This window comes from Trichoplusia ni, chromosome 6 (genome assembly GCF_003590095.1).
Source record: "Trichoplusia ni isolate ovarian cell line Hi5 chromosome 6, tn1, whole genome shotgun sequence".
Lineage (NCBI taxonomy): Eukaryota > Metazoa > Arthropoda > Insecta > Lepidoptera > Noctuidae > Trichoplusia > Trichoplusia ni.
Window position 1 is genome coordinate 1,565,000 of NC_039483.1, and position 27,097 is coordinate 1,592,096.

The 27,097-nt window shown below is 34.5% G+C and overlaps 2 protein-coding genes across 7 annotated transcripts in view; one reads left to right on the plus strand and one right to left on the minus strand.

The window, feature by feature from the left end:
- LOC113494716 (protein polybromo-1-like) overlaps nt 1-4,041 on the minus strand; it is a 33,323-nt gene extending 29,282 nt beyond the window's left edge. For 2 of the 6 annotated variants that reach the window (XM_026873149.1, XM_026873147.1), the window contains exons 1-6: nt 3,622-4,040; nt 2,947-3,096; nt 2,387-2,558; nt 1,813-1,943; nt 1,280-1,534; nt 969-1,148 (exon numbers count right to left, since the gene is read on the minus strand). In XM_026873149.1, the coding sequence (XP_026728950.1) occupies nt 969-1,148; nt 1,280-1,534; nt 1,813-1,943; nt 2,387-2,558; nt 2,947-3,096; nt 3,622-3,750 (1,017 nt within the window). In that variant the 5' untranslated portion in view covers nt 3,751-4,040. Of the gene's footprint in view, nt 1-968; nt 1,149-1,279; nt 1,535-1,812; nt 1,944-2,386; nt 2,559-2,946; nt 3,097-3,621 lie in introns of all 6 variants that reach the window. The other 4 variants (XM_026873151.1, XM_026873152.1, XM_026873150.1 and 1 more) reach the window with 3 other exon arrangements.
- A 459-nt stretch (nt 4,042-4,500) lies between these two features.
- Nucleotides 4,501-9,296, plus strand: LOC113495220. The gene is made up of 4 exons (XM_026873843.1): nt 4,501-4,637; nt 6,224-6,553; nt 6,773-7,660; nt 7,970-9,296. The coding sequence occupies exons 1-4, from the start codon at nt 4,539-4,541 to the stop codon at nt 8,165-8,167; spliced, it is 1,515 nt and encodes a 504-aa protein (XP_026729644.1). The 5' UTR covers nt 4,501-4,538; the 3' UTR covers nt 8,168-9,296.
- Nucleotides 9,297-27,097: the final 17,801 nt, after the last annotated feature.

A 27,097-nucleotide genomic window follows, 5' to 3' on the forward strand; every position in this document is an offset into this window, starting at 1 on the left:
CGACTAGTTTCGGACCCAACCGGAGTCCTTAATCATGAGCAGACGCGGCGGGATCGCGATCCCGCCGCGTCGGGCTAGTAACTAGTCGGGTTACCCCGATAAATACGCGTGAGTAAACCGTTACATCATTTAATAATGAATCAGTCTCACGATAGTTATTATAAAAATATTTTAAAAAATGTTATTTTTTAAGTTTTAACTGTTTAGTTTCAGAAATAAATATTACTAGCTTTTCGCCCGCGTCGAGGTCGGTTATATCGCGTTTCCAAGAGAACTCTTCAAAAGTCCAGGATAAAAACTATCCTGTTCTTTCTCAAGGTCAACTCTACCTCTGTACCAAATTTCATTAAAATCAGTTCTGTGGTTTAGACGTGAAAGCGTAACAGACAGACAGACAGAGTTACTTCCGCATTTATAATATTAGTAGGGATTATTATCTTGTTCTATGGAGTCTTTAAGTTTGGAGGTCTTAAGGTATAATTTATGATTAAAGACTGATTAAAGCGTTTTTAAAATTAAAATAAATATTGACTAGAAAGTTGTGAGTAAAATGTTGTTGTTTATGAAATAAATATATTGATTTTTGGTTAAAAATAAACACTGAGTGAAAGTTTATTTGCTTTTACTTTATTATCATAATTCAACAATTTTTTCATAGTATTTCGTAGACTTATAACAGAATAAGTTATATCTTTTAGTTCTTCATCGGGTAATGTGGCGGAGAAAAAAAGAACCGAATATATTCGGCACCAAACCGAATAATTCGGCCGAATACGAATAGTGAAAAAATTGCCGAATATGCCGAATACCGAATAGTTATTCGGCGCATCTCTAATAATTAGTTACCACGACCACTATTTTTCGCGTTAATATATGAGAGACTCAAATAATGTGGATTTTTATTGAGAAAAAAAGTAAAACTCGTTTAACTAGATCTAGTAAATAAATGAATATGAAATCATCGTTACCTTCACATCAGGCTCGTTGTCAGAGCCCGGTGGGTCCATGATAGCCAGAGCCTTGCTGTTGGGCACCGGCCCTACGCGAGAGGTCCGCTTACTGCGAATGCGTTCCGAAGTCTTCGCCGGACCACTGCGGCCGTGCTGATCTATCTCTTGCTTACGCATTTGTATGACCTGTTTAATTAACTTTTTATATCAATGGACGTCTGCGCCAAACATCCCTAATTCAAGAATTACGTACTTAATTCATAAGTTATTAAAGAATAAGGAAAAAGAATGTCAATATTCATCAAGGCAATGCAATTTATGCGACTAACCTTCTTCAAAGTCTTAGCATCCTTATAGATCTGACTGCCTGGTTCGTTGAAATGACAAGCATTTCTAACCATGAGCAGTAAATCCTTCTCCAAATCAATCAGATTAGTGTACTCTCCACCTTGTATCTTCTGTGCGATGGTCTTCAAGTCTATAGGAGATTCGATTACGTTGAAGTATTCTGGGTAGCGGCGTTTTGATGGGAGAAACTGGAATGCTGGATATAGAGGTCTCCCATCACTGTTTGCTGACATTACCTGGATGAAACATACAGGCATTGAATTAAATCTGAGCTTTTATAAAAAATATTGCTTCTTCTAACAATAATCATGAATGATTAAACTGCTTATATCATAATGAACATAAGTGTAAGTGCAAAGCAAATCAAAGGCGTATCTGAACATCAAAGTATATATTATTATCCAAAGAAAAGTCTTTTTTCTGTTTTTAAATTAAACTTCCTAACATAGACTAATTCTTAGACTTTGCAACTGCAACTTCTTAAGAAGGACAAAAAACCCAATAGATAACTTACAGCGCTAAACAATTCTTCAAACACATTATCCTCCTCATTATTGGTGGAGGTCTCGGACAAATCCTCGGCCACATCTGATCGTCGGCTGGACGAACCGGTGCGAGACAACTTGGGTACTTTAATGTCTTCACCTAGCATAGAAAATATAGTAATCAATGTTAAACATAAGTGCAAAATTTACAGTAAGGAACTAGCTTGTGCCAGAATTATGGTACATAATAAACAGCGAGAGAAAGTCACACCTTGCATTAGCACTTAGTAAAGTTTGTAATATTTTTTTTATTGGAATCTAAAAAAAAAATATTTATTTAGTAAACAACTTACTTGCTGCCTCAAAAATATTCAGCAACCATTACACAAAAGTAAAAAGTATAATGACAGAGATGACAGAGTTTTAAAAGGCATATTTACAAGGCTAAGTGAATTCATTGCAAGAAGTGGCACAACATCACTAGAAAATGCTCCCAGCATCGCTGAATACTGGTATAATTATATTTCTAATTCCCATCCCTTTGATTGTCAACCAAAAAGAAGTATATGGACATATTTTCAAGTAATATTTTGCATTACTTACCATTTTCCAGAGCATTTTTAGTTTGGGCAAACAGTTTCCAAAGTTCTATCGCATCCTTGTACTCAACTGTGTCGGGCTTGTAGAAGGCTTTAGCATTGTTGACAAGAAGCTCTATATCAGCAGACAACTCTTCAATGTCTTCATATGTATCTGTTTTTAACTTTTGCTGTACCTGGGATTAAATAATATATGTTATTTAAGGAAGGTATTCTACTTAAGGTAGGGTGGTAGCTGTATGTTGTTGGTACAGGACCACCGGTTTTGTGGTATTAGATCTTGGTGTCTTCCCAGTCTATCGTAAGCTTTCGGCACTCTCCTGTTATAAACTGAGGTTTCACAGTATCTTTGTCCTCGAACTCTAGTAAGCGAATAGTCACTTTACTACTTTGTTTACTTATTAGGATATGTTTAGGACTTAAAATTATAAAATAACTATTACTACTATATGGTAATTTGCTCCTCACTTAGATCAACCGTCAATGAGTGATGATAAAGGTATTATTGAAACTTAAGGGACAGACTCAGTTCAGCAAGAAAAAGATTAAGATAAAATAACTTACTCTTAATAAATCAATTGGTTGTGAGACAACCTCGTAGTACTGAGGCTCCTGTCTTCTCTTAGGAGCTCTTATGAAAGAGTCACAAAGTAAAGTCCCGTCTTCCTTTTTGTATGATCGTATGGTGTCATACAATTGCTGGCAAATTTCACCCTGATAAAATAGATAATGAGTATTACTTATGAGTGATATTCGTTGAGTTATATGAGAAGTATGGATGGATGCGGGCTGCCCAGGACTGGGATGGTTAGCACTCTTTGGGGGAGGCCTTCATTCAGCAGTGGACGGCAATAGGCTGAGATGATGACTGTGCAGTAAGGCAGTCCAAGCAACAATTGAAATGGCAAGTAGGTACTTGGTAGGCAAAATTCAAGTGTGTTGGTGGACCGCTTAGATTGCTCTATCCATTTCCAATCAGATAATGGATATACTTGATTTTTAGTAACACAAAGTCGTGTCATATTATATTAAAGGTACAGAGAATATTATACCTAGCGTGGTTAATTAAGGTAGAAAAGATATTATGTGTTCAAATGATTCTAATATTGATATATTTGGTTTAAAAGTTGGAAACACCAATGCAAAAATTACATCAAAATTTCTTAAAAAAGAGCGGTAGATAGATGTTTATAGCCGGGATTTAGCGCCTTGCGGTATACCCATAACTCTAAAACTTACTGGATCTAACTTCTTGCGTTTGCGAGTAGATGGCGGAGGACCGGGATTGCTCAGCTCGATGCCGTCATCACTGTCATCCCCATCAGCTCCTCGGGAGGCCACCGAAGATGCACGGCGTCTTTTACTCATTTTGAGATACTGACTTCGCTTCACGACGCCAAATATTGTTGTATGTCGATTTTACTAGTTTACATCCTTATTGAACACTATTGAACATTATCCAGCGTTATTCACGACGTAATACAATGTCTGATCAACAGATACACCAATTAAAGATAGTTTTGCCCTATTGATTAGAGCCGCGTTCAGCAAAATGCTATGCACAGTGCGAGCGAAACATTCCCCTTATAATAGAAAAACTCTTTCAAAATCGTGCACAAATGGATAGACAAAGACAACAAGATACAAAACTATGAAGCGGAAACGAGATACAAAAGAAATTATGCTTAAAATCTTATTTCTGCGGGCTTGGTTGTGAGTTCAATGACTTCTCGTCTCTGTCAAAGGATTTACGTTCCTTTTCACTTATAACAGTTTAGTACAAATATCAAATCGATATTTAGCCTAAGTTCAAAACTTGAAGATAAATCCCTGGGGCCATTATGATTTTGTACAGACCAGCATGTTTAAACAAAATGATTTTTTAATTTCTAATTTTGTACGGTCTTCATACACCGATAACCGACACGATATCGACAACAATGAACAACTAATGCTTTTTGCCTACCCACAATGATCTTAAAAGTGTATTTTTTATTAATCACCTTCTATGATTATATTATAACGGTATGAGCCTAGTTCACAATTCAAGTTTTATAGATATTTAATTAGTAATCATGGCGAAATATAGCAAAAACTTTATTTTATGCGGTGATATTGATCATTATTGCCTACTATGTCATGAGCTTTTTGCAACGATGCCAGATGTCGAGAAACATATACGTTGGGAGAAACATAGGAAGATTATAAAAGATCAAGCCTATTTTCCGAAATTTCGGAAAGATTCAATTTATAAGGTAAGTCGGTTAATTACTATCGTAGTCTTTTTTACTCCATTTGCTCAAGCCCAGCTAAAAATTATAATAGTATGCTGGCCTCTCCTGATCTAGCATCACCGCCAAAATGTTAATGCTTGTGGCAATGGGCCATTCGTAGTTTCATTGTCCCAAAGTTGCAAAGCGCAAGTTTGTAATCGGTAATTCTCAATTTCTAAAAAGTTATCAAATTTCCAATAGCGTACTTTTTGCTTTGTATATCGGAAGTGAAAAAATTGGCATAGGTACTCAGCTCGTCGTAAGTTCTGGGCTGGTCATACCTGCCATAGAACCAAAGATTATTAAGGCAGGCATTTCTTCGGTGAAAGCCAGGAGTGTGCAATACTAAATGTAGTGTAGAGCGATCTAAAACCTGTTGAAGTAAAGAGTTTACTAAACTGGTGTGAACTGGCAGACAAGCTCCAAATCTAACATGAACTGATTAAAAAGAGGAATTCTTTTCTTTCCCTTGTGTCGCGCTTGCTTCACAAACATTCAAGTCTCATGCACTAAGACACCAGAACAAGCATTCGTAGATATTACAAAAGCTTGTCCTACGCGGGGATCGAACTCGCGAAATGTGGCGCTCAGTGGGTTTGAGGTGGTGACCTCAACCACTCGGCTAATAATTCTCGTATTTTTATTGATTGTTCGGCTATTAAAATAAGATTCAACACAGAGTCAATAAATTAATGATATAGCGCCTGATCAGATGCTATCGACAAGGGTCGTTAATATCGTATCAAGGGAATCTTGAAGAGAAAGAGAAAGCTACTTCCAAAAGAGAGAGAAAGCATGCAAACATTTGTTTGACTTTGACAGTTTACGCCGACGACGTTTTAACGCTTCATTTTTCTTTTGTTTTGTTTCATTTCATTATTCGTGCGTTTTCGGCTGCATTGTTTTGTTCGGTTCGGTATGTAATTCCTTCTTTTTCTGAATGAAAATTACAACGAAATCAGTTGATTTTACATTCATTGTTATAGTTTAAGTACGTGGAAACGAATTAATATAAAATTATTAAGGGGTCTCTTTCACGTTACTCAAAATATCTTATTATTATAAACAAGCCATATGTAACACAGGCATTACGTTGCGTGTTTTTACGTTTACCATTTATCGATAAGGATTGGCTTCGCGTTTTGATAACATTGAAAGGCTTTTATTTATGTTCAAATCTAACATAAATAATAGCAATGCAGTTCTTTCATTAAGAACTCGTTAATGCTGTGTTCTAGAGACATATTAAATTGTATTGATTACGTACATAAAATTATACTTCAAAATTTTGGGAAAAAATAATAATAAAAATATAGATACATCAAACCTATAATTAAGAACTGAACATGCTTATTGTAACTTAACGATCTATTTTACAAAACAAATCAAATCAAAGATTTTGATTTTCTCAAAATGTGGAACAAATAAATTAATATAGGTGTCTGATCTTATTTATAAATAGACATAATAATTAAAAAGAAGAATCTAAAACATTTATCCTAATAGCCCTGGCCTAGCCCTAAATACAACATTAATACTTAAATAAATGCTTTATTTATAATTTACAGATCGGCAACAACTTCTACTGTGAAATATGCAACCTTGTCTTACCAGATATCAATAAAACTGCTGAACATATAAAAACCGACAAACATAAAAAATTAAAAAGTAATCCAGAGACAGAAGCCAAAGCTTTCATTGGTCAATTTGACTCGGGCTATGTTATTATAAATAAAGTTATACTTAACAGTAGTCAATGGAATTCTATTGTTGATGGTAGATGCCATCTGTGTGAGGTTGATGTTCAGCACCCCGATGAGCATATTGGAGTCGAGGATCATGTAGTAAGGTTGATTCAGGCTGAAACTACATATGAAGGTGATCGCTATTATAGAAAGGTATGTTGTGCCAGTATCATACCCATATCAATTTTATTACAGTAAAAAACTAGTTAGTATATTATGTATAGGCCACAGATTTTATTTTCATATTAACTTTTTTTATGGATTCAATTTTATGTAATAAATTGGTGACAGGTACCCGGATTCCAAGTCTTAATTTTTTATTAGGTATTTTGTTAAATGCTTCTTTAACATAAAATATAACTTATGTTACAGGTAAACGAAAACTATCACTGTTTTACCTGCAAAAAAGTTTTCTCTACTGAAGACTTTGAAAATCATTGGTCAACCTGTGAAAATTATGATGTTATTGATATAAATAAATTGAAAGCTGGTCCAAGCACGAAATCGAAAGGAACCGTGACGGATGATATATTAAAAGTAGCTGAACTTGAGAAGAAGCTAGTTGAAACATTACATGTGGCTTACAACATAGACGAGGAAAATAATATAGCAATCTGTAAGTACTGTAGTGAAGCCGTAGCCATCAACTTTAAGACCATGATTACACATGTGAAAGACCAGCATAACAAACCAGAAGCCAAACCGAAAGGCTCTGATGAGTCCTCGGAAGATGAAGTGGTGTACCAAGAAGTGCCGGACTATGGCAAGCGTCGCTCTGAACTGTCCCAGTATGGAAAGAAGCACTCCATCAAACTAAACCACAATGGTGGTAAAGGACTTTGCTTGCTCTGTGACAAATACATTTCTGCCCATAAGAGCAATTTCAAAGCACACATAAAAGGCGCTATTCATCAAGGGCATCTAGTTCTGCTTGGACTTAAAGAACCCAAAGAGGGACATAAGACCACAGAGGTGTACCAGTCAAAGAGCATTTTAGATTGCAGTATCACATATTCGCAGTCAGAGAAAATGTTTTCGATCAATAACGATGTGTCTTTTGATGTTAATAGTTTCTTCTTCATCAAACCAGTAGAAAAAGATCCACATTTCAAGAAGGCTAAATGTTTCTTGTGCGATGAGTATTTCCCACAAGGAAAGGAACTTGAGCATTGCGGTTCTCCTGCTCATAGGAGCAAGTTTTTGTCTGCCAATGTAGTGAAGTTTCATGGTCAGGGTGAACCATCTGACTTTATCCGAGAAGTAAGTACTTATAGTAAAGTTTATTTAATAATGTTAAAAAATTGGAGTTATCATTCCAGACAACATTTATAAGTTACACAATTATACCTGCACAGAAGTTACAAAATGAAGCTAGGCATAAGAATTGTCTTTTTTACTTCATTTATAATATTGCCAGTGGAATTTATAAAACTAGTTCTTAGATTTCGGTTTTCAGTTTAAAAATATTTCACGTTGTCCTTACACCAAATATTATCAAAATTTGATTCAGTAAATGCTGACATTTAAAAATGTCAACCAAAACAAAACGTATTCTTCCTTTTTTTCCAGATACGGACAAATCTCTTCCACTGCGGATACTGTAACCAGACTCTACCATTCCTGGAGCAGCTACGCCAGCACTGCGTGACTGACAACCACATACTAATGCAAGAGGAACACAACAACTTCCTTCTGAACACTGTACCTATTGATACAGATCATGATGATGCTTATACTCAACTGTTGAATTGTGCTTTTGATGAATAGATGGTGTCATTCTATGTTACATTGATGTATACATACCCTTATTTCATTTGTTTAGGTATTTAATTAACCAGTTAAGTGCAAGTTGGACTCTCGAAACTTGAGTTACAGTACAAATAGGTTAGATCACAAATAAATGTGAGGGTGGGTACCCGCAAATTTATTTGTCACCCTACCTATTTATGGCCTAAATCTTTGCATAATCTTTATTTAGAAATATATCATCTGTAATATTATATGACAGGCGGACAGACAGTGTAAACAGTTATACCTTACTAATAGGGTTCAACTTTTACCTTTCGGCAGAAAATTCTAGAAAAGTTAAACAATCTTCGTTTATTTTTGTCGAGAAAATGAATGAACAGCAGCAATAAAGATTACCAAATTACATGATCGACGGAAATCAGTCGCTTGTTCATTTAATATGTGTTTGTAATTGTAAGACACTAGGATGTTTAACTTTTTTAAGTACCTAAACAAATGGAGTATGGATACACAGTCCTGGACTAAAACGATCAAAACTTAAAAATTACAGTACTTGAAGTACCAATTGTTACTGTAAATCCAACTTTAGGTATCTGTCTTAAAGTTGTTTTTACGATGCGAGACTTCAGATTCAGTAAATGTGAAGATTAAAGTTTGGTTTTTGATATGCTGACTGTGTATCCTGGATTTTTGTATATCAATATTTTCGACTTTAAGTACTTAGATATAAGATTGATCTCTTTGTTTTGATAACTTTTTTGTGTTGTCTTTTATAAGAACTTTTTTTTAATCATTTATATTTTGATGCCAAATGTGCTGTGCTTTTGGAGTCAATATAAAATTATGTGTTTAGCCATTTATTACCAGCAGTATTAACCTGTTCTTGTTGCCAGCAAATAACTTGGAATTTTACATTAAACATTGACAAGAGTTAAGCACTTATATTTGAGGGTCCAAAAAAGTTGTTTATAAGCTGGATGCAACAGTTTAAAACTATGTTTCAAATTACTATGCTGTCAACAATAAACTAGCTCATTTAAATGCCTAATGGCAAAATGATTATTCAAACTTTGTGTGATTCATACTTTTTTTATGTATGTATAAGCCAAAATGAGGCTTCATTACTGAATTGGTTTGTATTATTTTGATTAAGTAAATAAAAGCTTTAATTAAAGAAATGAACTTTTTATTTTCCTCTCTCTTATCATTGGTCATTTTATATAAACTTAAAGAAAATATACAAATAAACATTCAGGTACTTATCAGATAGTTGTTTCGATATTGCCTGTCTTACAAGGGATAATATTGTTATAAATTGAAAAAACAAGAGCCTTAAATCCAAGGGAAGGATTGCAGAGATGGGGTCTTATGCTTGCAAAGGTTAGAAGAGCAGAGATTTTGGGCACAAAATAAATAAAATCTAAGTAATGAATGTCATAATATAATTTCATCAAAATAAATATCAAACCACTGAGGAAAATGACTCAATAACATTATCAAACCATTTTCATAATCAGAATTTAGCTCTAATAAATACTTCTTTGTTGAATCTATGTAATTTGATTGTATTGTACTTGGTAATGAGTGGATATCAATGTCTAATAGGACAACTAAGTGACTTAATTGAGCTGGATATAACACAGAGAATGTTAGCAATGTACAGTTATCTTTAACTTGCTTGACAAACATTTCCACAAATTTTCCTAGCCTAGCATTAAAGTTGGTCATAGTAAAAACATAGTTTAGCACACTACAGCAAATTTGAAAGCAGTGACTTGATTCAGAACTCTTTTTTACTAACTTTTTTAATGCATGATTACAATTAAAGACTTTTTCAATATCTAAATTAGATTCATTTAATATCTCATTGCATGTATCAAGCAGACATTTTTCGATTTTTGGCTTTAACTTAATAGATAAATCGTTGTGACTTTCTGATGTATCAAGAACATCATTTGACCATATATCTTCCAACATGTGGGAATATTTTTTTTCTGCAGGGCTCCAATGTATTATATCTCGGAGTAGTGTTGCTAAGTATATTCCATTTTGATTCATATTTATCAGCGCTTGTAGAATTTCAGGGTTTGTTGTGGGCTCAAATTGACTCACTATAGAAGTATCTTTCAAATTTCGAATCAAGAATGCATCTAGGCTCTTGTCAGCTGATTCCGAATTTGAATTTCTCGATTCTCTTATGTTTTCTTCATAAAATTGCAATAACAAACTTGTAAAGTTCTCATCTATTTTCATGTGGTTTTCTGGTTCTATTTGACATAGTTTTCTTATATTTTCAAGTATTGAAAGTCTGAGGTTATTGTTCACCGTCGAACTTCGTAAAGACAAATTCAGAATTTTGACGAAACTTTTTGATAGCGCTTTTGCCACTGTTTTGTCGAGTACCGGGTTTTCATAGATGAATTTAGGGCAAGGTAGATCGTTTGAAGTTATAATTTTCTCTATTAACTGATTATTCATTGTGTATTATGTTTTCCGGAAACACAACTGCTGACCTGAATGTTTTAAACAATTTGTGAACCCAATTTAGTGAATTACGAACGCTCCGAAATTTAACAGATTTGATAACTTTATTTAAGGTATGAGAATACTTCTCTCTCCTTAAAGCTTTGGCTTTCCATTCACAAATATATATATTTTATCACATTTCGTTTCGATTTCTTTGAAACTGTGTTTGAAACACTGTTTGACTTTGAACACTTTGAAGTTTGAACTCAATTCAACTCAATTGACAATATTGACATATAGAAAGTGGCATCTGATAAATTGCCATACTTGTTAAATCGCTGACAAAAAAAATAAAAAAATATTTGTCATATTTTAGCTTCCGTTTATTTACATTTATATATATATTTTTAAATAAATTTTGCTTCAATTGAGTCGTCTTTTCTTCTTATATTTAGAAGTCTGTGTGCTGCTTTCTCTTAGGGAATAGTAATACCATTGTTTTTGATATTGAGAGATCAGTATAGCTATTCACTGATAGATGGCAGTACTTGGTAATGATCCGATTCAAATATTTCAAAATGATTTACATGTTGATGCACATTCTTTTAAATAATGTTAGTTCTAATATTTTATTTATTTTATATTGTATTTATTCCATTTTCGTTGATTTGGGACCAACCATCATGTCTTACAGTAAATGTGCTGTAGGCAAGTTGAGATGCACAATTTTTATCATGACCATTTTCAGAGGGATAAACTTGCTTCCAGACAGTTCGTCAGTTTATATATACTGACAAAAAACAAATACACTTTAATTACGGTATTTGAAAACGTTTTTTTTATACTACTTAGTTGACTAAAAGTCTATATTGAAAAAAATGGGAAGTCCTCGCAGCATAAGGTGATAGCAGAATAGTCTCGATTTTTCTCAAAAAAGACGACGTGTCGCGCTTTCGATCCCCGCGTAGGACAAGCATTTGTGTGATCTTCGAATGCTTGTTCTGAGTCTTTAGGCATGTGACTTGAATGTTTGTGAAACCCCCCGCGACACAAGGATTAAGTTTCGTAATGCGAAGTCGTTTTTTTTTAAGAAAATAAAATAAAAGAAGTTCCTACTGAAATACTTACAGTATTGTCAAAAGAACAAGAAAACAAGGGCCTTATTTAAAAATTACTTTCGATGATGCTCACTGCAATTCCAGTCACCTCTACTTAATTAAATTAATTTTAGGTATAGGTAGATTACATACTAGTAGCGTGTAGGTTTTCGTTTAGAATTTGATCTTTGGATATTTAAGTATCATGTACTTTAACGGAACTGTGGAATAAAATATCTAAGAGAGACTGAAGCTAGCGACAATAAACTGATACTCGAACTGAAAAAGTGAGTTTATATTGAAATACTTTAAAACAAGATTTTGCGGGAAATAAAACTCGCACTGCTTTTGACTGCATTGTCATATAGGTAATAAGTACATAAGTAATAAGAGTCATATAACTATAATATATTACGCCATGCAATACGCTGTTCTCACACAATCTCCCCAACCAGCATTGTACAACGATCATGAGCACTCGACACGCCTTATAACGCTTTCACATACAAACAACGTTACAAACAACATTAAATATCACGATAACGCAATAAAATTAGTAGCAGAACAAAAACAAATTCTGAAAATGCTGTATAATAACACACTACGCTTAATAGGAGAAAGTCAAAGCCAGCGTGTAAATTAAAAAAAAAAAAACAGATCACTCATCAAAATGAATAATAGAACATTCGGATATCTTAATTAGCATGAATTTACACCGTTATAAAGCGTGTAAGATGAAAAAAGGTTAAGTAATAATAATTCATATAGCCATTTCTCGGGTTTATTTCGAGTCAGTATTTGTGGGGCCCAGTTAATAAATTATGATCGAGACCTCACATACAGTGCCCTAACTACGTGGGCCACACCGCGGCAAGCTCCGCCCGAGTGCGAGACAGACTATGCGCTGTCTCTTTCACAAGCCCGCGTACGATGCGTGTTAACATTGCAATATAAAACCTGGAATGTGTGTTTGCTTAGAGGTCGTTTTTGGTGTAATTTAATTAAGTTTCTAATTGGAAGCGCCTTGCTGGTGTATTGTAGTTTTGTTAGATTGTAGTGCTTATTTTATTCGTGTGTAAGTAGCGGAACGCATCTGAACTATTTTATGGTGAACTTTTATGTATGACGAGACTTACTGGTTTATTTTGTTGAAGTAAGACGTTTGATTTTGTATAACGGTTAACTGGTGTGTTTTTAAATCGAAGTTGACAAATTTTGTATTCAAAATCATGTCGTTGTCTTTAAACTGACCTCCGCGACACAAGGAATAGATTCATTACTCATGATTCGTATTAAAATAAAACTTCTAATTCTTACCATGATATAGATTCTTCGTAGCTAAGCTAATTATAATAAACATGAAAGTACTCGACTTTATCTCCGTGTAGTTTTATGACGGCTGAACCGATTTTGATGAAACTTTGTGTAGAGCAAGTTTTGAATAGCTCTTAGGATTTAGGTTTAATTTACACAATTTTTCTTAGTCACACCCTGGTATATACTAAGGAAACAGAGTAAAATGATAAACAGATTGCGTATATTAAATTACATGATTTCCAACAATCGTTGCTAATATTGATCTATATTTTGGTGTTTGTTAGATATTATAGCGTTATCTGCTATCACGGTTTATGAGATACAGCCTGGTAAGCACGGGCACGGACGGACGTCTTAGTAATAAGCTCCCACACTTTGGCAAAGGATAAATTATACTCTTTGATAAATTATTGTTTGTTTGGCACTCACTAGATGGCGTTAGGCTCTTTGTATGTATTCAGATTCACTCGTATACTACAACTGAAGATATATAACTCATGGTAAGTAAACTTGCAGTTGTTTAATATGATACCTACTGTTTATAAAACAATAACTTTTAAAACATATTTCATATTTATATCCATGATTGTAGGTATCTTTTCTGTATGCGGTTAAAAAAAAAGATTGAAAAATCAGTTTAATAATGTGAAAAAATTAGTTTATTTAAACAAATTTACATTCTTGATCCTCAGTCCTTTAACCCCAGTGGCTTAGATGGTAAAACGACTGGCAATAGCCAGGAGTCTCAGGATCGAGTCCTGTCTGACATTTATTATTTTTATATGACATTGATTATTTTTTTACATAATACATAGTAAATATCATCCGCATTGGAGAGTATTCTGCGTGTTATAATATTGTTTTTAAGTACGTAATATAACTTATTTCGCAAGTAAGTGTTTGTATTGTATACATTATGTAGGTACACCATGATTTAGAGTTCAGACGGTAAACGCCCATATAATAAACTTTAGCTTTGTTCGTCTTTCTAGCAATACGTAATCATTAGGGTGACCAGTTTTGTAGTTAAAATTAATATTGTTTCTTCTTTTTAAAGAACTCCTTCCTTCTGAATTTTTAACAGTCGTCTAATGCTTTGTAAAACCTTTAGCCCTGAAGGTTAAGCAGAAACAGGTGCTTTTCCAGCTTTTTAAAGCGCTTTTTGCATTGTTTTATTATTAGCTATAATATAGCTTTCTGAAGCCACAAACCTATGCTGCTTTGTGTTTTCCACGTTTTTCTTATTTTGAGTCTGGGTGTCTTTATTCATGTGATTTGCATGTTTGTGAAAAACTCCGTGACACAAGGATTTAAGGCCCTATTGCGGGATCGTTCTTTAAAAAAAAACATAAATAAATAACGCACAAATATCAATAAATAACAGCGTTTCGCTAATCAGGTCGCTCTGTCTTTAAATCGTCGGTCGGTTCACCGTGACATAAGGTATCCTTCTCTCGTTTGTTTTAAAATTGTCAACACTCACAATTGTCAACTGTATATGGATAGTTCTGCAGACATGACCAGCCCACTTCCGCAAACCGGTGAGTAACCCTTAAGAATGTAAATTTTATCTGCAAACCTATGTACATATTTAAATTCGAGAGGTTTATGACTTTGTAGTGCATCTTAAGAACGAAAATTTTACATCTTTCCAGTACAGAAATTAGGTACCTATGTCTTTTCTAAAAAATGTATTTTATATTTTATTACTGACAGCTGTATTCATGAACGCTCAGGGGAACATGTAATGCCGGCTTTGTCACATTAAAACAGAATATAGAGACAAATAGTCATATCCTAAGTAACCCTTAAAGTAATGCGACATTACCACTAAGTCAGTTTGTCTTCAACATGTCCAAATGATTGATCGCGTCCCAACGTGACTTTATAAGTTTATACCACTTACCAGACAAAAGAATTGGCCTCAATGATGGTTCGGTCATGCGAAAGGTGACGGAATCGCCCGATGATGCCCGATGATTGCCGATGATAGCCGATGATTACCGAAGTGACGCAATGTGCGGAACGTGCGAGTGCAATAAAATTATTAGATTACATTCGTTTTGTTTTATGAATGGGATAACTTATTTTTTTTACAATAGGTATTTGTTGAATGTAAGTTACATTTTTTATGTTATGATCTGTCATTGTGCTGTTGGTAAAACTACATTGAAAAATGACTGAAATATATAATTTTGAAGAAGTTCATTAATCTTGGCTGAAATGAAAATACCTGGTACATGGTAACAAGAGCGCCAACGGATTAATTTTAATTACTCATGTCATTTATTGGCTAAGATAAGAACTAATACTTATTTATAACGCAACATACAATGTGATGAAAGGAGGTTTATATACTACCCAAAGCTCACATTTAATAAATGAAGACGTAAAACTCAACAATGGCTGCTCTAAGCTGCGCGTGCGCCGATGCTGTTGCAATACAATGCATTTTATTGACGATTCAATTGCTTAGCAATATTTTTTAAGTGGGCAGACGCAAACCGTTAAACAACGGTTTTCAGCTTAAGCCGGTTAGACTTGAAACCTGTAGCTTAGCTAAATGTTCAGGACGTGGAAAGTTTGATGTATTTTGTTAATCTTTTTTGGGAAGCCCTGTATATTAGTATTACGAATAATTTTCCGCAGTTGTTTAATCGAAAGAAGAAGCAGCCGGTGGTGTTCATTAGTAAGAATCTGACTTAAATATTCTCTATCTTATTTTTGAGATAAATTCACTTGATTCAAGCTGGCTGACCTTTCGTCCAAATCTACTAACCTCCCATTCAGAGGTAGTTCTTCATATCGTGGTGGTTTTTACCGCATTCCCGGTCTTCCTGGTTGAAGGGAAGGGAGGAAAACTCCGGTTGTTTTAGTCTTCAATAGACTAGGTACTCGATGTTTCACCCTTTCCCAAGCCCAAGAGGTTTATAAAACGAGAGGTTGAGTTCTTCAGGACCAAAAACTACGGGCGCTCTGTTTCTGGAACCAAATATAAAAACGGCAAGTATCTTCAGCAGAGTATCATTCGATCAGTGAAGCTTTTCTTTACCACAGTACTATTTTTTACAGTTTAGCTTTATCCCCTAGGAACCTCGGTGAGTCTTAGCTTGCGCAAGCGCACAAGTAGTACAAATGTCGCGTGAGCGAGGCGCGCGCGCTGGGTGGCCGCGCGGTAATCACGACAAACAATATGTCATTGTTGCGAGAGCGCTAGTGAGGGCGTTATACCGTTACTATGTAACTTCATAATTGTATTGATGACATCTAGGAGTAGAAATTTTATCTAGTTCTAGCAAAGTAGTTTTTTGTTTTAACCTTCTAATTGAGTTTTGCGATCTAATATGACTTAGACGCGGGTGCCATCCCCGCTTAGGACAAGCATTTGTGTGATCCACGAATGCTTGTTCCGAGTCTGGGTGTCTTTGTGCATGTCAATTGTATGTAAAACCCCCTGCGACACAAGGATTAAATTCCTTACTGTGGGAGTCGTGTTTTTATAAAAAAAAGGTCACGTATGAACTTCTGAATTCAGAAGATAAGGTTAAAGTTCGTTTCAGAAAATATTGGAAGGATTATGGGATCCAAGTAAAAGTAATTCACTAGGAATATCAGAACTTGAACACTCTATAGGTATAATCTCTAGGTCTAGTCTAGATTAAGTCTCTCTTAGGGTAAGGAGTAGTTGCTCAATTCCTGTGTTTTTTTATGTTTGTAACCTGAGTCCTCAACTACGGACTAGATGAATTGAATTCTTTGATTCTTTATTTATTTTACGTTAAATACTTAGTCGCATAACAAATTCATCAAGTTTTGCTAAGTTTTTTTTTTATTGAACTAGGTTTATAGGTTATATGTTACTTGTTAGACTTGTTAAAAAAATATTATCCAAGCAAAGTTCAGCTTACAAAAACCGTTGATTACATTACAAACGTAAAAAAAATATTAAACACGAACGACAAATACATCTCAAAACAAACGTAATAATAGTTATGACAAAGGGTTAGGTCAATATTTGATAGGGTAGAAATAACAAGTCGTAAAAAGTACCATAAAAAGTGATCAATAATTTAACCTTCATAACTAGAACAAGTCCTGCTAATCGTAAAAAGTACCAACACTTAAATGGTATCCGTCGAGCAATTTATACCCGGGACCTAAACGAGTTTGCTTGTTGGCACTAATTAGTGGCAATTATACCCAGTGACAATTACAACACCTGATAATGTTAGCTGGACTCGTCCTCATTTCATATGATATTGAGTTATTTTTTTTACGTAGTTCAGTCAATAATTGTGTAACTGTGGAGGTTTGAGTATTGCTTTGACTTAATGCTTAAGCATTTTATTTTGGGCAGTCCAAATCTAGCATCGTTTAATCGTATTACACTATAAGGAAACTCCGCCATGTGTGGGAATAAAGCAAGGATAGGAAAAACGTCGTTGATTTACATTCTTACATTATCTTAGTTTTTTTTTTAAATGCTTCCCTCCCAATATCTATCTGACTAATTATCGGTTTTCACATCCATCTAAGAAAACCGAAATCGAGCAACTGTTTCTAGTTGTAACGATTTGAAACTTCTTATGACCCTGTCAAAAGAAAATCTAAAGTTTTTATTTCAAGTAGACCGTTTTCCAGACACTTTCAAAACGTCACAATAATGACTCTAGGATCAAGATGTGTGTATCATTATTGTGCTACCGAAACTCTATCAAAAGCAATAAAATCATCACACATTTAATGATTGATTGCTCTTGTATTATCTCTGATCAAAGCTTTAGTTGTATTTCCGTTGTTCATCGTACATTTTGGATCTTAATTAGTTATGATTTAACATTAGAAAACGGATCTAAGTACCTGCAATCATCTCGTAATATTATTGCGGTTGAGGGAAAGAGACAACACCATACGCTTTGTAGAGCGCTCACACGCTTACGCGACTTCAATAATATAACTTAAAGTCGTAGCAGTAGGCCTCTATTAATATAATGTACTACACCGTCCCACGGTAGCTTATTGCCTGCTTCTGTGGAATTAAAGACATAAAAAGTTAATTAACTATGTGTAAATCTAGGATATTACTATCAATGTGTCAAATGTAATCTTATTTTACTTCTACAAAGAGAAGTCCCATTAATTATCATTTTTTTTATAATCAAGTTATCCCAAAGCCAACATTTTGAACTCGGAGAATGTCAGCTAGATTTTATTCAAATAATTTCATACTACCTCAACTTTCGGACATCTAATAGTTGTGTGTACAACATTAGCATAACATCAAAGTAGCGAAGTGTTATTTGTAAAAGCTGCCAAGAAAGTCTAATGTAAATCCACAATATAAATACAAACATTTCCTCAGCTAACTAGTCAGTAAACACGAGGCCTATTTAGCAAAGCACTTGAAAGCTTTCCTCCAACGTTTATGGTACACGACCGTACTGGTGGTCCGGCCGATACCGATAATTTACATTTAAAACCAATCCGTTCCTTGTAATCCTCAAGTTATTTGCATGAGAAAAGAAAAATGGCCAATGATTGTTACCTCGAAACTACTCAAGATAAAAAGCTTGGAGTTAAGCCGTCAAGACATGTCGTTCCTTTTAAAAAATCCCGTTTAAGCATGTTAATAATTTCATCTTGGTAATTGAGTGGTGCAGGTTTGGGATAAGGATGGGCGTTCCCGATGGCGATGTATCGATATTATGATTGAGATCGATATGTATGTTACTTTAAGTTTCAAATATTCTGTTTTACTATTCCAAAATTGTGTTATTGTTTTCTTCTTATAGTCCAAACTTTAAAATACCCAATGATGGGCAAAGGTTTTCCTTCTTCTTCCAAACGCCTCTAAGTCTGGAAGAAAGTCTTTATCCAATACTGTATATGTTATAGATATACCTAACGGATGAACAATAACTTGACACTGACACATCGATTAAAGGAGCAGCTAGAATATCACAACATAAAGTATTTACATAAACTTCCAGGAAACCTAGTTACCAAGCAGACAAAGTGGCAACTGAAATTTCACTCCAAATAGTATTTATATAAACTGCCCGAAAACCTAGTAAACCATACCTGTTGCGCCATTACGTCAAGTCAAGCTATCGATATCATTTATCGACATTTACTCACGCCAAGAAAAGCTATCGACAATACTTATCGAAAATATCTATCGATATGTACCGTTGCCCGCAGCACATCACTACATGTAATATGCGTCGTGTGAGGCGCGCAGCGGTGGCGCGATCGATGTAAGCGCAATATACGTGCTCACCGAACGTGCGATATTATTGTTATAAACAAACCTTTGTGCGTTAGGCATTCGAGACCTACTGGCTTTAAAGAATAGGAAGAAATTATAGTTATGTTATGAGGTGTCTAGACTTTATTTGTTGCTATATAAGGGTGATTATATGTGTAAGAAATTGTGATAGAAGTACGAGGAAGTAGTATTTACAAGCTTTTTTAAAGTTTCAACTAATTTAGGTAAGTTCCGTTAGTAAATTAAGATAGCTAATCTATCTTAATTTACTAAATAAATATAAAGTATTTTTTGTGACATAACAACAAAAACCACTCCATGATTCTAATGTTAGGTATAATTATAATTTGAGAAGGATACTTGCTTATTAAAATAATTAAAATTACGGCATAACACCTTTATGCAAGTCGGCGAAAAAAACCCATCATTAGGTACTATCAATAAGCGTACTCATAAAACGGATCAAAAATACTTCAGTCTCTCCAATACAATTCAAAAAGATTAATGACTCGAAAATCCTTAGGTGCCGCTAATTATCCAAAAAAGGTTGGTATCAGCCTTGAAATAACAAAACTAATCCATTCTTATCAAATACTAATTGGCCGTTAAGATTCCTGCCATCAATCAGACAATCAGAGGATTAACTACAAACTAACCAACACATGACCTAATTCGGTTCAACTCGTGCGGTCCTCCGCTCAGGCTATAAAACCTCTTTTTGACATATCCGTGGCAAAATCCCTAACTGATATGACCCTTTATAACGTGAAGGTGTTAAGAAAACTACAGCGTTCCATTCCAAAATCAACCTTACACAAATAACTTAAAGTTCCATTTCTTCTGAGCGGTGTATCCCGTTTATTAGACTACAAAGACGCCGCCCGGGCCGGCGGCGCCTTTGATGTGGCGGCGTAATTACGTAAGAGCGGGCCGCGTTGGATGCCTCCGTATGAATGTACCGCAGGACACCTAGGATTTACATTCACAATGGAAGCGTAATTGAATTTTTTATCGTCTCTATAACGATTGCTTTGGGAAATATTTACTGCGCGCGTTAGTTTACTGAGGGTGGAGTTTAGCTCTCTTTGAACTTACCGAGCTTCCTGTCAAGTGAGAGGAGGAAAGAATTACGAAATATAGGGGAAGGGGTACAAGATATCCTTATTGCAATATTTTTCTCCCGAAAAAGATATCTGAGGAGATCAAAACATCAGTTGCCAACTAAAGATTTTTCTTCAGTTGGAATAACAAAAATTACGATATAGATATCTGCTTCAGTATTTAATGGAAGAAGCTGAGACAAACAAGATTCACGTTTTTAAGAAACACACAGAAAAAATAAACCGGAACAAATACAAATGGATCCTTTGTAGCAGATGTCGATGCCACGATTTGCTCAGAAACGCTGCAATAAAAAAGTCCACAGTTTAGAAAAGAGACAAAGCGAAAAACTATAGATAACAAAATTTAACCATTCAAATAAATTAACAAGCATAATTAAAATACTCATTATAAAAGAAAACAAACATTCGTCCACGACCGAAGCACTCCTAAATCTCTGGCCATTAACTTGAAACAGAAACATTTCGCCGTATTTAGTTTCCGTTTGTAATTAAAACCATTGTGATTAAACTGTGACGAATTAACTACAGTCAACGGCGGGGGGAGGGGGCGGGCCGCGGGGCGTGGCCTCGCTACATCAAAGACGCCGCCGCAACGCCGCAAAAGGGAATGCTTATTGATGTGCGCGCGAGACGGAAGAACAAACCCCATGAGTTAGAGCGAGAGGGAAGGTGGTGTGTTTGTAGTAGTAATCCTTATGAACGGGTTGATTCAAGATTGTGAGAATGGCGGATAGTGGTGTGCTGAGATCGGTATCGATAGGGTTAAGTGCTGTAGGTATGAGGGGTTAGTGGTGTTACGTTGTAAGTACCTATGATAACCATGTTGTGCTATGTTTTGTAACTAGTCGGTTATTATTTGTTGCTTATGCTATTTTGTTAGCAAACCTGGAAACACGTTTTCCTTTTCTTAAAAATAAATAGTTTTTCTTACTAATAAATAGTATTAAGTACTTTCGGTTGAACTCATAGGTTTATTGTGAAAAATAATTATTCTATATTTTACTAGTAATTTTCATCTTATCAAAAAATGTAGAAGCTTTCTTCGAAAAAAGATTCCCTTTCTAAAGAATTTTCTTATATCGCGGGGGTTTTACAAACATGCAAGTAACAAAGACAAAGGGATCAACCCTTGAGGTGTCACGCAGTGGATTTGGCGTGGTGATCCACTGTTTTTCATAGAGTAGGTATATTATAAGTATACTATTCCCTGTTGTTCTTCAAAGAAATACGTTAGATATTTAACTTTTCTGAAAATAATCATTATTCACTTACTAAAACCCACAAAATATTTAATTTAGCTTATATATTAAGTTTCATCAACATAATTATCGATATCGACAACATATGATCGCAGCATCCCATCATGTCCCCTCCCTAGCGATAAATCTGTGCCGCTAAAGAAGCTTACGTCACTGACGTATTGTTTATAAATCAAATGCCGCCGCGAATGAAAACTATACCACGATATTGTCTGTCTAACTTAAAGGTAGACTGAATTGGATAGGAGGTAGTGGGAATCTAGACTTACAGGAGAAAAAAAGGTTTAATTATTACAGAATATCTAGGCACATGAAAACTTCGAATAAGGAAGAATTTTCATATCCTTATAGTAGATTCGGTTAATATCTCAGAAATGCAATTCGAGGTATTTTATACAATCGTGCTATTACAGCACGGCGAGTTGATTAAATGTCTATCATTAGGTCTAGATTTATTTGAAACTCGGCTTGGTTCAGTTTTGACCTAATGTTTAATCGAGTTGTAGGCAATAACTAGTCGATGATTCTTTTTTTAGATTTCTTCTTCACCAAAAATCTTACCGTCCTTATCCTACGTTATTAAATTACTTATAGTATCCTATCAGGGATCCCATTCTTCTATTTACAATGACCATTCATCGGCCATCAGAATTGGGGCTCTGAGAGACTACAAGCCTTGCCACTTAATTTCCCATATATCTCAACTAATATAATAATTACATAAAATAATAAAAACGAAAAAATTGCAGCCATAACGAAGAAGTTCCTAATTCGATAATTACCAGTTCTGAACTATTAAATCGAATTATCTATGACATGTTCACATCACCGAAGAAAAGCTAACTGCTCATTACATCTAATATGACCAAGATTAACAGACCTCTACAGACAGACTCCATTACCCTTCTTCCGAATGAAAACCGATGAAGGAAAGGCGGAGAGGTAGGTCAGCAGAACTGGTCGATCCTCTAATAGAAATAATGCTGATTCACGTGCGATCGACTCAATGTTTTAAAGTGGTGAGCTCCTAATAGATTCCCACGATCGCAAATTTGATAAAGATGGTATTTTTGACTTGAAATGCAAGATGGTTTTGTGTTTTACATGATGAAGCAATTTTTGCAACGTCTCGCTTTAACGATGAGAAGGTTTGGGATGGATGCCCTTTGTTTGATAATTCTTAGTTTTATTTACTTAATATATTTTGGACGATTACCTTACGGTGAAGTTCACCCGTTCAGTCAAATGGCATCGCAACTTTTTAGCCAAATGACATTTCTCCAATTGGCAACGTCAATAGAAAACGCTGAAATGTATGAAGACGACAGAACTAAGTTAAGTGACTTATCGAAACAAATTGTCATTTTCATACATTTGTGTGCAATTTATTGAAGTTTACCAGCTAAGACATATGGCTTATCGTGCTGTTTCTGGATTTAGCACCATAGATCTATTTATTAACTTGTAAAGTGTGAGGCGGACTGTCGTCAAACAAATCTATAAAAACCATTGTTTAACTTCTAGTTTTTTTTTGGAGGTAGTTGATCTTATAGCGGCAACAGAAAAACATCATGTGCGAATACTTATTTTTTCAAAACTGAAAATGGTCTGTGGGGTCTGGTTTTAACCCCAAAAATATGGAACCATAAAATAACCCTTGAAGCATTTCAGTGACTCGATATATTTTCAAATGGTCACCCATCCTTGAACCAAATGGGCAAGGCTGACCTTTAATAATGCTCAAAACTCCCTTTAACAGAATTACATTAATATTAAAAGCTTTTTGTAGTTGTCAGATGACGAAACATTAGAATCATGATAAGTACTCTTTCTAATCAGATCAATTATCATCTTATAGTTATAGCTTTATTGATGAAATGTATCGCTGGTGTCATGAAATGTAGCTCGTCAAGGTCTCGGTGAGTGTTCAGTAAAGTACATGATTGTTTTAGAAATAACTGCATAATACAGACGGCTAAAGTTAATAAAAGAGAGTAACATTACTTTTCAGTGCCATCTTTATCATCAATTAATTTGGTAAGTGGGACAAGAGATTTGATCTTTTTCATACAGTCAGAACATGTGTCCTTTCTTTTTTAATATCTCCTATCGCAGATCTGCTGTAAGGTATTTCTTAACACAGAAGCATGATCTTTCTACGTATTGTATTGTATATGTGTATTAGCTAAACTCTTTGTATGTTGCGTGTAATTAAAAATGTGTTTACTCACAGCGAAACTTGAAGAATAAATTGAGCGAGTGAGCTCACAAATCCCCTTCGTTCAGATCTAGTAGTTGTATAAATAAATAACACAAAACACACCTTACTTTATTTTGCAATTCTGCTGTCTGTTAAAGACAACGAAAATAAATTTTCTAATATGGACATAACTTTCAAAATTGTTTTAAATTTTTCAACTATTCCATAAATTATTCATGTAACATGCGTTTGCGTGGGACATATTTTCACGATAAAGCCTTAATTCCAGGTAGAAAAGAAGCAAAAAAAACGCTAATATATGCATAGTAATTAATATAATAAACATGTTGACTTTACCGAAACGATGGGACACGTGATATGTTAATATTTAAATATTGACATTGAGGAGTGGCTTGACGTGGCTTGGCAAGGCTTGACACGCCACACATTTAATTAAATAATTGCTTTACATAATTAATCATATTGTATATTCATTTAGTGTAATTAAAATGACGTGAGAACTATACATTTTGTGTGCAAGGTAATGGATGTAATGTATCTATTTCATGCACTCGACGTCTGTATTAAAATTTGCGAATTTTTTCCGGAATTGTTTTGATGTAAGGTTCTTTGTTAAACTTTTGAAAAATTAATGATAAAAAGAAATTATAATTTAAACCAACTATAAACATAACTTGATGATTTTTAGAAAGACTTTTTGGCAATCGTGCAAAATTGTATCTTACACATTTTTTTTCTTATAAAATGTAGGTACAATGATAAAATAAAACGTGTAGTCCCACCTAAAATAAGAAATTCAATAGATATTTTAATCTAACAACTTGAATTTGAAGATAAAAGTTCAGTTAGATATTTTTGTTCACGAAGGATAGGAAAATCACATGAATATACTTTTCCTTTAATTTTGACCATCAAGAATAACTATAATATGTTTCTATATGACAACATTTTGCATTAAAAACAACCTATTATTTGAAACTTTGTCACCAGTAGGAGACAGAACTATATACCTATCTCCGTCTTCGTGATGAAGACGTTTGTCCTATATTAACCAACAGAAGCAATCAAGAGAATATCGTTTTAAATAAATGCGAGCCATTATGGAGACGTGTTAATATCTCCTCGATTTGAACACATATACAACCTTCTTTAATCGCGAACTCATCCCAATCTTTATGTCCGTTATTAATAAGTTTTTTTTTTCATTAAAGTTATGAACTTGTAGTGTCGAATATGTTGAATATTGATCGTCAATTGTTTTGTGTGTCTTGCTTGTGGGGGTTTTTAGAAATATGAATTAAAATGTTTTTTGTTTTATTGTATCTTTAAGATTTCCACGGCTTTATATTAAAGTATACTTTTCAAATCTTGAAAAACTGTTTCGTATCCAAACTATATTTCGTTAGGGGTTTACTGTGAAAACTGACAAGTATTTTTGGACGTATCTAACAAATATATTTTTAATATTAGAAGATCCAAAAAACTTTTTCACCACAGTGAAATATGTGGATAGGTAGGTACTAAGTTACTAACAACGGTAGACTTGTTCTTTATCATAGACCTCTGATAGATATAGTCAGACATCGGAATAGAGTGGCAAAAAAACCGTTTAGCATGGTGAACCCGCGTGTTAAGCTAGTATCGGTAACAGTTGGACCATTAGATCGAGTGCGGAATCGAACCCCGCCCCCTAGCGGACGGTTCGGTAATTAGCGATCATTTATCTTTGCGCCTCTGTCAAAACTGTGTCGTTCAACGAAAACATTTTAAAATATGCCATAATTAGGGACCTACTTGATTAATTTGACCGCAGGATTCGGTGTTGCTAGTTGTAAAGGTCAATTTACCTCGAAAATTGAACGTGACGTTGTGTTTTATAACTAAAATGTCCAGTTTTAAATGTGATTCCCTAGGTTGATTTTATTTGTTAAAAAAAAATTGTAGGTAAGTGTTTTTAGTTTCTGGTGGAAATTGCAACAACAATTAAAATAATCATATGTTACGACACCACAGTAAAAAGTGCAAGGTTTTAGCAATTATTTACATTAATTGTCAACACAAGACTATTTATTTAGTGCCAACAATGGCGGACTAGATGACAATTAAAATGCCTCCCTATCAAAACCGACATCTTACACATAAATAATAGCGCAAAATAAACAAACAAAATAACACAGTACGTGCGAAAAAACACTTAAATGTATTTAATTCTTTAAATTACCCATTATTGTTGCTAATTAAAAACCTGGCAACATTTATAGAATAGTGTTGTACGTCTAAATGTGGTCTTGAAGGTGTGAATTAGACGATTTTTCTCCGTGATAAAGGTTGACGGGTGGACGGAAAATGTGCCTTTGTTAACTAATTATTCACGGCTATCCGTTAAAATGTTGTTTAATAATAGTCTTATAGTCGTCCGACATATTATGTTTGTTTGATTGATGAGTTGAGTACGATACTTTTGTGTTTTCGTTTATTAAAAGTTCTTGTTAGGTTATTGTGATGTTGTGTGGTCAATCGTTTTTGTTGAAATCATAATTAAGTTTATTGGTCAGTCTGTTTGGTGAGTTAGGGTTTTGATTTTGTCGATAAATGGATTTAAAGTCCGTGCACGCAAAATCTTCTTTTTTAGGCAATATAAATACATTTTGATTAATTATCATGGTCACTTATTATTTTGCATTATTCATCTTGCACCAAAAAAAGAACTTCCTTACCTGCCTAAAGTTCCATTTTAAAGGAAGCTTCAAACCATTTCAGTGACTGTTTTACAGCCAACACAATTAATACAATGATATAATAACATTTTACATCGCTCTATTGCAGTACCATACATCTGTAGTCCGTTCGCGCTGAAGAACGTATGGGGAGGGATATGTCCAGCAGCGGACAGCTATAGGCTGAGATGAGATGATGATGAAATCTGTAGTTAAGTACGGATTTTTTTTTATTTTACCGGCCTCGAATGTGTGTCGCACAGTGCGAACAAGGATTAAATATTTGAAACTAGCCGGCCCCTGCGGTGTTACCCGCTTTAAACATGGAACTTCTTATAATCACTGATGACCAAATTTCATAAATACTTATACAAATTAACAAGCATTTGTGTGGTCTACAAATGCTTGTCCTGACTCTGGGCGTCTTTGTGCTTGAACGTTTGTCAAAGTACAGGATTCAATTCCGTAGTGCGGGAGTC